At 38.4% G+C, this 11,181-nt stretch overlaps 1 protein-coding gene across 1 annotated transcript; it reads right to left on the minus strand.

The window, feature by feature from the left end:
- Nucleotides 1–2,385: 2,385 nt before the first annotated feature.
- LOC103435800 (pentatricopeptide repeat-containing protein At5g48910) lies at nt 2,386–4,647 on the minus strand. Its single transcript, XM_008374213.4, has one exon. It carries the CDS (start codon nt 4,476–4,478, stop codon nt 2,490–2,492), a length of 1,989 nt encoding a protein of 662 aa, XP_008372435.2. The 5' UTR covers nt 4,479–4,647; the 3' UTR covers nt 2,386–2,489.
- Between the last annotated feature and the right edge of the window lie 6,534 nt (nt 4,648–11,181).

Below are 11,181 nucleotides of genomic sequence, written 5' to 3' on the forward strand. Positions count from 1 at the left end.
TAAAGAGGGTGTTAAAGGTGATGCTCGCATGTGGTGAGTTCCACCATTCCATCATGTGGGTCACAATTTAGTATTGATTTTTTTATGAGGAGTCATTTGTATTTCTAGATTATGTCAAATGGTTAAGACTATAAATGAGCTCTTGCACTCGAATTTGAAGTTCTCGTATATTAGAGTAATTTAGTCTAGCTATTAGAACTTGTCAAAAACAAAAGAGAAATGACTCTGCGAACCAATATTCATTTATGGTCATTAGGTTTTTTATTTTCTTAAATAAATTAAAAGACGAAAATAAACATATGTGTGTGTAAGATGAGAAAAATGGTGTGTGAGAACTATTTCTCACATAAAAAACATGTCACAGTTTGATATCTTTGAAGAATTTTTCCCAGTTAACGAGTTATTTTTTTCCGCAAGTTAGAATATAATTTATATGTAGAGAGAATTTTTTTTTATTATTTTTTTTATTTTTTTAACCGAGCCAAATAGGCCTTTTAGAATATATAGTTGAATATACTAGGTTGAAGGTTTCATTTGATAAAAAATCATATACAGGAGGAATGCTAGCTATTTTTTTTATTTACCTTCTCATTTGCAGCTTTTTCGTTCATCTTTTGACATGTGGAATACACTTACATGTTAAACTAGAAAGTTAATGTTATGAAATTGTGCATTTTTACTTACATTCTCAAGTAGTAGTATTTCACCACCCAATTTATTATTATTGAATAAGTTTAAATTTTGAAATTTGTGACTACCCACTACGCAAATTTCGAAATTTAAACTCATAAAACGATAATAAATATAGTGGTGATCATCATCATCGCTTGAGAGTGGTGGGCAAATATATTCCCTTTCTTTATTAGACATGAAGTGGAAGTTAATTCCATACATCCAATGACGCTCTATGAATCATGCAGCCAACCCTACTTAGTGGGATAAAATTTCATTGTTAGTGGTGTTGCTGTTGTTATTAGACATGAAGTGGAAATTAATTTCAAGAAATAATGTTCAAATTAATGACTAGGGAAATAAAGATTTCATGGGATTGATTTCTGTTCATACTCACGCGTCACGCCAGCAATCTGAAATTGATTGTTCCCTTGGTTGCATGTTTTTCATCATCAATCCCTCGTCTAATTGGACGAATCTCTCTTTTTGTTTTAAGATAATTAATCAAGTTCATCAGCAGCTGTTTGTTAAGCATGGTGGTAACACACTGATTGCTTCTTTGGTTTTCCTCTTTAGGTTTGAAGTAACTTTTAATTTTGGTCATGAGGTTTTAATTTTTTTTTTATAGGCTTAAATGTTAAAATGATCTCTGTGATTTTCTCTATCTTTGGCCAAATTGGTCTATGTGTTTACATCTATTAGCTAATTCAAGACAATCCATTAAAAGATCGTTAAAATTGACATGTGTTAGGCACGTGAGAGGACAAAAGTGTAATTTACGTACACCCACTAAATAGATACGATGTATTCTATAGAAATTGACGCTTCGTTCAACTCACTTCAGTATTATGCAATTTAGGACATGTCAATTTCAATTGTCTTTTAACAGATTGTCTTGAATTGGCTAACGGATGTAAACATAAGGACCAATTTGGCCAAATTGAAAACACAATGACTAAATTGGTCGATACAGTAAAACACAAAGACCATTTTGACGTTTAAGCATTTTTTATATTACACCCTGAAGTTAGTTTACACCATCTATCTATTTAAATGTTTAATACTCCATTAAATTGAAATTTTTTTTTCAACATGATGCAAAATGTATCTGACACGTTTATTCATATAAGAATTACATGCTTATTATGTCATCAATTTAATAAATGATTAAACAATCAATCCTACCAAAAATATAAATTAATACAATTTTAATACATGCCGTAAAACGAGAAAAATTGAAACTTCATGGCTTTTTAAAAAAGCCCCCCCAAACCTCAAGGATGCAAAATGTAATTGGCCTCCCCAAAGTACATAAATCATGCATTCCTCCAATTTAAATTTTAAATGTTGACTATTCATAAGTAGATCCAGATGATTACCATGATCTTTCTTGTTTCCCCCAATTTGAATTGCTTAATCATTCTGTTTAATACCTTTGGCTTTTGGCTGGAAGTCAAAGTGCTTATGAAAAAAAGCCTTTTTGGTCAATGGCTGCATGCGATGCTACTTACCTCAAGATTTTGGGTTTGTTACCTTCATGTTGATATGTCTAGCTCTTGAAGCAAAAGTGTTAAAAGTTAAGGCAGCAGGAAAATTATCACACACTCTTCCTCTTCCTCCTTTTAATTTTCTTTTGTTGGAAATGAGTGCATGATAACTATTTTGAAGTGCAAATAGCAGCTCCTGCTCCCGACAATGAGTACGCACGTAGACTTCTTAAACGATGTCATACATAACAATATTGTACATTCATCACATAACACAATGGTTAACTTAGGAGAAGACTCTGAATACAATTGAATTGATAATGGAGGCATTTACCAGTAATCCTTGCAAGAGCATAAACCATTTTCGAAGTGGTGGAAGCGCTTGCGATCCCTGACAACAATCTTGCGTTTATAAATTTTCGAGATCAACTTTATCGAAGAGTGACAATCTTCACATATGCGTAGATTCTTAACAATTCGAAGTGTGGTTTGAGCGGCTGTACTGATTAAGCCACAGGCAGTTGCAATCTTTTCGCTGTGATAACGTAAAGCACTTTGTTTTTCTTCTTCATCCATGTTGAGCAACACTTGTGTGGTGTTAGGCCTATGGCCTTCCAAGCTCAGTTTTTCGGAAATTTCCTCCAACATTGAATGGATTTCTCCGGCTCTAGGATGAGATTCGTCTTCCACCACAAACTCGTGAATTGCTCCATCAAGCTCAATCGAACTACCTCCCGGGTCTTTCCGAATGTCCATATCTTTCATCCGCAATCTCACCTTTGCTACTTCCTCCCAATTTCCCAAAGAAGCATACATGTTCGAGAGAGCAATGTAGGATCCACTATCACGAGGAGCCAAGTCCATTAAAATCTCTGCCACACGTTTACCCATATCGATGTTCCCTTGCATCTTGCAAGCACCGAGTAGCGCCTTCCATGTAACATCATCTGGCTGAATTGGCATGTTCAGTATAAGCTCTTCGGCTTCTTCTAACAATCCGGCACGACCTAATAAATCAACCATACAACCATAATGCTCGATTCTAGGTTCTAAGCCGACTACATTAACCATATGGTTGAAGAATGATCTCCCCTTCTCCACCAAACCGGCATGGCTACAAGCACTCAAGATACCAATGTATGTTACATCACTAGGCACCACACCAGCTCGTTCCATCTTCGAAAAATAATCTAGTGCATCCTCAACACGACCGTGCATAGCAAGTCCACTAATTATAGCATTCCAAGTTATCACATTCCTTTTAGGCAGTTGCTCAAAAACTACGAGTGCCTTCTCAAAGCTCCCACACTTACTGTACATATCCACCAAAGCAGAACCAAGCACATCATCAATCCCGATTCCATTCTTGTTGGCATACAAATGTATCCACTTCCCTAGTTCAAGTGCACCAAGCCGTGATATCGCTGGCAAGACACTAACCAAAGTCACATAATTTGGACACACATTCCCAATCTGCATATCCCGGAACATTTCCACAGCCTCCTTAAAAAACCCGTTTTGCGCGTACCCGGATATCATCGCATTCCAGGACACCACACTTCTGTGAGGCATTTTATCAAACAGCTCCCTTGCAGCTCTAAAATCCCCAACTCTCACGTACCCATCAACAATCACATTCCACAAAACCACATTGCCCTCTTGCTTCCTCCCATTCAAAACACCAAAATCCCCAACACTCCTAGAAAACAACAAATTTGCATCCTCCATAACCTCACACATTACATACATCCTCACCAGATTGCTCACAACAAACCCATCACTTTCCAATCCAAACTTCACAGCCATGCCATGAACACACTTACCCACCTCAAGATTCCCCATTTTTGCACAGGCTTTCAGCACTGAAGGGAAGGTGAACTTATTGGGTCCCACAGAACCATCAGCAACCATTTGAGAAAAGAAGAAGAGGGCATCGAGCGAGTGGTCGTTAACAGAGCTCTCTGCGAGAGCTCTGATGATTGTGTTCCAGGAAAAGTAATTGGGTTTCTCCATCTGGGTGAAAACAGAACGGGCGCATTGGATACTGCGGTGGGTCGAGAGGGCGTAGAAGCGGAGGATTTCGGCGGCGGCGAGGGGGTCGTGGATTTGGCGGGTTTTGATAAAGTGGGCGTGGACTTGGCGCAGGTCTCTGATGGTTTTGCATGATGTGATTTGTGGGAAGAGAGAAGATGGGTGAGAGGACGGTGGAGTTGTGGGGATGCAGACAGTGGAGGTCATGGCGGAGCTGGGAATGTTTGGTGAAGGGGAAAGAGTTTGAGCTCTCAGCTCTGTGGGATTTGGATAACACAGTATCTTCATGAAGCTTACCAAGTTTAAGAATATGCTTTAAGCTAGAAATTATTTAGCGGTTAGTGATATCCACGCACTTATATTTATTTATTACATATTCATTTTAATTATTAGTCATTGATCTAATTCAATTTATTCAATTTGACAGCTGAAAATTATGATGGGTGTGTGAAAAATAAAAATAAGATCAGTTTGAAAAAAAAGGCAGAAGCATAGTGGTTTGGGATCCAAGGTCTTTGCGAAGCGGCGATAGGTGTGAGTACTAGGGTTTTGCAAGGAGGAAGGGGGAGGGTAAGGAATATTGGTACATATAATTGGCATTCGGTGAAAATAGAAGGTGGGGATTTGGAAAGAGATTGGGGTGACAAATTTGGGGTTAGTAGGAAAAGATATTATGAAAGGGAGGCCATGATTTAAGGACATACGTGGTTTGAATAAGATGATGAATGTCCAAGTAAGGCTGGGCACGGGCGGGGTCGGGATGGGTACAACAAATTTTAATAGGGGTGTGCTATCCACACATTCCTTTTTACTTCTCACACACCCCTTGTTAATTTATGTCCGTTGATCTTCTTCAATTCATCCGATCCGACGGCCGAAAACTAAAAATGTGTGGGAGAAGTAAAAAGGGGTGTGTGGATATTACACCCCTTTTAATAAAGGAACCGGACCTAACCCGGCCCATTTCAGGTTCGGGCCGGGTCCTCTCTTTTTTTCCTTCTTTTTTTTTTGGAAAAAAAAAACGAAATTTTTACAGCAGCAAAGATTCACATAATACAGATTTTGCAGTTTTACAACACATCCAAACATAACAAAGTCCAACATTCAAGTCCATAGATTAACATTACATCCAAAATAACAGCATTACATTGTCCAACATCGTTCGATACATTAAATCCGAGACATTCAAAATAACATCCGAGACATCTAAAGATCAAATCAACTTACAAAATATCCGAGAGTCCGAGACATCCAAATTCCAAAGTCCAAAATCAAATAATCCAAAATAACATAAACATGATATCCGCAATAAATTGCAAATTAGCATCCGAAATCACATCCAACGTCCAAGTTCCAACAACATTCCTCATTGAATCTGTAAGGAAAAATAAAATATAAACATGATATTTTTAACGTCCTCATATCATCCTCATTGAATTATTGAACTTTAAAGTTTATTCATTTGAGTTTAAAATATTACCACAATTCATTTTCCTTTATTCGTTCGAGTTGTTTGAGGAGCTTCAATTTCAGGAACACTTGGTGAGAGAGTTGAACTTGTAGAAATAGTATTTGTTTTTCTTCTTTTATATTCTACAACAAAGAACAAAATAAGCACGTTAATTGTAAATGAATAGAAGACAACAATTAATATAAACCAAACTATACAAAACAAAATAATTACCTTCTTCACACTCTTGATAAAATTCAAGCTCGACCGGACTTGCTTCATACTCAATGTTGCTAATTTGTTCACTTCTTAACCAGTTTTGGAGGCATATCAACGACTCCACTGTTTGAGGAATGAGAAATTATCTAAAATGATCAATTACTCTCTTTCCTGCACTAAATGCACTATCACTAGTAACTGTTGACATTTGAATTGGCAACACATCCTTTGCTATCAAAGCAAGTGTGGGATATGTGCTCATCCCTTTCAATTTCCACCATTTCAAAACGTCAAATGGTTGACCATGTGGTACTTTCTCTAGCGTGTCAAGGAGAGACCAATCCACCTCATGTGCAAGCGCAATATCCTCGGTGTCTTCTAGTTTCTTCTTCCAAACATTCATCATTTGACTAAATATCATTGGATTTTCTGTTGGTACACTAGAATGTGATTGTTTTACCCTTGAAAAAGTAGAGTTAACAACTAAATCTTATTTACCCTTTTGTTGTGTTTGTGAACCAAAAGCTTGTTGAGCATATTCATCACACATCGCCTTCAACAATGTCTTCACTTCATTTCTTTTCTGTTGAATCTCTTATTCAAGAAGCTGTAATTGCTTTTTACACAAGTGCGTGTAGTGCCTCAATTTGAACCTTGGGTCTAAGACAAGGGTAACTACAAATATTTGATTAAGGGACTCAATTGAACCAAAATATTTTCGATATTTGGCTCTCATCGTCATTGCCATATCACATAGCACCAACTGCATAGTTCATCCAGTTTGCATATATTCAGGCAAAATAAACTTTTCAATCTTGTTCTCCATAGCAATGACATCATGAATAGTTGTATTAGATGTGAGATACTTACTTGCACTAACTTTCAAAGTTACAAGATAGAAGACTTTCAAAAATTCCACAAACACTTATACACCATCCCAATCTTCCTCCTCAGGTGGTCTAACCTTACCTTTACTCGCCACTTCTTCTCCTTCATCATTAAATACTTTGTCACTGAAATAGCTCGAGTATATATTGGCTTCATCATCTTCGTACATCCTTTCAAATGTCTTTTTAAACTTTAAGCAAAATTCTAGCATCATGTATATGCTATTCCACCTAATAGGCACATCCATAACAACTAGACCCCACTATCCAACTTCTCATTCTCCACACATTTCTTGAAATAACTAAGCCTTTGGGGACTTGATTTCACAAACCGCACAACATTTCTAAGAGCATCCACACTTGTATCTAATCTTTTCAACCTATCTTTCACTACCAAGTTGACAATTTGAGCTAAGCACCTCACATATATAAACTTGCCATTCATAATAATTTTACTATTATTATGAACAACATACTCCATTGCCACCTTATTAGTTGATGCGTTGTCAACTGAGATACACATCACCTTTTCAATCTCCCACTCAAACAAACATTCCTTAATCAACTTCCCTATTTCTTTGCCTTCATGATGAAATCAAACAAAAGTTTAGAATCCTTTTGTGCATATTCCATTCATCATCCACAAAATGAGCGGTTAGCACAATGTAGTTCAAATTTTTTACACTTGTCCATGTATCAGTAATCAATCTAACTCACACTTGTCCATGTATCAGTAATCAATCTAACTCTATGCTTGTGTATCTTCTTTTTTAACTGATCTTTCATGGTCTCATACATATTGAATAACTACCTCATAATAGTTCTTCGAGATGGAACATGTAATCTAGGTTGAACTTTGCACATCATCTGCCTAAACCCCCCACTTTCCACAACACTAAGAGGTACCTCGTCGATCACAATATACTTAACAATACCTTCCACACTTTCTTCTTGGCTCCACCTTTTAGCAACAAGCATGCTTTTAACGTTCCTAGAAGGTCCAAACTGCCTAGAACCTTTTGCAACTCATTAGTTGGTTTATACATCTTACAATGTTTATTGATATGTTTGATGTAAGTACTAGTTCCACCCCACTAGTATCACATGCAAAAAAGGTGTTACAATGGTTACACTTAGCCCTCAATGCTTGTACCTCCACCATCTTTTTCTTTCCATCATTTTCTACTTCTTGTAGTTCCAAGATGATAGATTTACTGACATGATCACAAACCTAATATCTCTCAGAAGAAGATTTCTTTAGTGAAATTATTATAGTTGGTTGTTTTGTCTTTGGAATAGTTGGTGCTTTTCTTTTTTTGGAGGATGAGGGTTTTGAGGGAGGCATTGATGATTTTGACTATTCGGGTTGTGTTGGTTATGGAGTATGTTTATACCATACTTAGGGCCTCCGTATTTAGACCTCGTATAAATACTCGGGGGACTTAAATGTAATTATGTAATAAATGAAGGGGCAAATATGTAATAAGTGAAGAGTCCTTATTCTATAAAAGGACCCCTCACTCTCCTCATGAAGGGAGGCCAATTCCTAGGCCATGAGGATCCTCACACTCTATCCCTCACAATCCTCTCATAAATACAATATCAGTGTGGACGTAGCCTAAACATTGGGGTGAACCACGATATATTTTGTGTTATTTACATTTCTTGCAGATTCACAGTTGGATTTACTTTGTTCCAAGACCCCTCCGGTTTTGTGCATCAACATTTGGCACCGTCAGTGGGAATCGAGACAAAAAACTATGTTGGTTCTCTTTCATTTTTCACCTCCACCGTGAATCTGCAAAATCTGCAAAAACCCAACAACCAAAAGCTTTCCCGGAAAAATCCAGAAACAGAAAAGATCTAAATCTCTTTCTCTCTTCTTCTTTTTCTCTCTTTCTCTCACTCTCCTTTCTCTTTGATAGATATCGCATCCGTCAGGTGTCATCACCTCTCTCTCTCCAAATTCCAAGCCCCGATTTAATTTCCAAAAATTTTGGTAATTTATGTGTATTTTTCAAATGAAGAGATGGTTGTTTCGATGGTCTCAGCCGTGAGTGGCGGTACTGCTTCACCTCTGAGACCAAGCATTTCATGAAAGCCCGGCTCGCCAGCCGCCTCGCGCGCTCTATGGAAGCTGAAAACGACTGCGTTTGGAAAAACCTAGAAAGCAGAAAATCCGGCAGCCGTGAGAGTCGTTTGCCGGCACTTCACCGTCATCACCACCATCAGCTGTACAGGGCTCCTTCCCTTATCTCCCATGGATTCAAACCAGCGGAGACTAGGAATTCCACCAAATTGCCATCAGCCAGCGAGAGAGAGTTTTGGAGTTTTCTGCTCCAGTGGATCCAATTCAAGCAAAAAGAAGAATGTTTAAAAGCAGAATTGAACGGTGCTGTTTCACAAGTGAGGAAGAGGAAAGATAACCAAGAGAATTAAACGGTGCCGTTTCGCAAGCCATCTTCTTCCACGAGAAAAAAAAGCTTTGTCCCAAAACCTGCAACTTTCTCCGGAGCTTTCAAGACCCACACGGACTCCAACCCGTCCAAATTCCTGAACCATCACAGTACAAAAGTAGATCCGTTCGATCATGACCCAACACAACAGCGGATCCGTTCGATTGGGACTTAACTCCGCTCAGATTTATAAGAAATCCTCAGGCCCCTTGACTCCACATGCTCTTCGCCTTTTCAGAGAAACCCCTCGGGCTATACGACCCATCGTTTGATGAGAACTCTCGTGGTGTCGGCTTCGTCGCCAAACTGTTTGGAGAGGTCTGCTGCAAAACGATTGCCGGAAAGGGTCAACTGCAAAACAAAAGATCTGCTTGTTCTACCCCAACTGTAACTGCACAGACCTGTCGTTGGTCTCAGTTCTACTCCAATTTTCATTAGAGGTCATCCTTATTGCTAAAGGATTTCAGTACTCTGGACATTAAGGATGATGAGAAGCCAAAGTGTGGAAAGAAGAAATCAGGTGCTGTTGAAGAAAGGCACAGAACGCTGGGTATCATCTTTCTTTTGCGTTTGCTCCACAGAAACCTTCATAGTTAGGAATTAGTACTAGTACATTTTGCACTTGGCCCATTTTTCTGTTGTGTGTTTTGGTCCCCTCTGTAATTTAGGGTGTGTTGTGCAAATGGCCCATTTTTCTGTTCTGTTCTTCGGCATGGACCAGCATCACCGTGGAGGCCGGCTCCCACTCCTCCAAATCCCAATTCCAGAAATTCCTCCACCGACCCAGAAGCTTCCGAGGCATCACACCGCCATGTCCAAGATCAACCCCGAGGTCTTCAAGTCTGTCCCCCAAAGACGACACCCGCAGAGATGTGGAGCTACCTCTGGATTCCTTTCCTAATTTCCCTATCCAAGTAGCTGTCACTTTAGAGAAAATGAATACAGAAAGCAAAGAAAAAGCGGAGATAAGATTCTTTTCTTATTATTAAATCTATTATCATTCCTTGTCTGCCATATTCATCAGGGTTAAGAAACAGAAAGAAAATCAGAAAGAAAAGCAAGAAAAGCAAGTGGGTGGTGTCAAGGCTGTCCAGGCAGCTGTTATGTTTTACAGGAGAACATGCAGGAAATGGAAAAGAGAAAGTAAAAGCAAAAGCAAAAGCAGAAAGTAAAAGAAGATAAAAGAAGCTGACATAATTGCGGTGGTGATGGCATGCAGAAAAGGGAATTATGGGCGTGACCCATTGAGCAGAGGGTCAGATTTATTTTTGAATGATGTAATTTATTTTTCTTATCTTTCGGAGACATTTGTATAAACCCTATAAGAGGGTAAAAAAAAAAAAAGGGCAAGCCCAAAATAATGGGCTGGAATGTTATGTGGAAGGCGAATACCCATATGCCTAAAAGAGCCAGACCCTCTATTATCACCAACCAGGTGATCAAAAGTACGTCTAGTACTACAAAAAATTATTCGGCACCCTGCCACTATTATCACCAACCAGGTGATCAAAAGTATACCCAATACTCCAAATTTATTCGGCACCATGCCGCTATTATCACTAACCAGGTGATCAAAAGTACGCCCAGTACTTCAAAATTATTCGGCACCCTGCCGCTATTATCACCAACCAGGTGATCAAAAGTACATTCAGTACTTCAAAATCATACATGAGCATTACTCATGTCAATCATACATAAACATTCATGAGCATCACTCATGTCAATCATACATAAACATTCATGACCATCATTCATGTCAACATTCATGAGCATCACTCATGTCAACATTCATGAGCATCACTCATGTCAACATCCATAAGCATCACTCATGTCAATCAACATAAACATTCATGAGCATCACTTATGTCAATCAGCTTCAAAAGCTTCATTTACAGAGCTCTAGCTTCAAAAAGCTTCATTTACAAAGTTCCAGCTTTCAAAGCTTCATTTACAAAGTTCCAGCTTTCAAAGCTTCATTT

This window comes from Malus domestica, chromosome 05 (assembly GCF_042453785.1).
Source record: "Malus domestica chromosome 05, GDT2T_hap1".
NCBI lineage: Eukaryota > Viridiplantae > Streptophyta > Magnoliopsida > Rosales > Rosaceae > Malus > Malus domestica.

Excerpts from the sequence above, each read along its gene's own strand:
- LOC103435800 (XM_008374213.4), bottom strand. The coding sequence starts at position 4,478 with ATGAAGATACTGTGTTATCCAAATCCCACAGAGCTGAGAGCTCAAACT.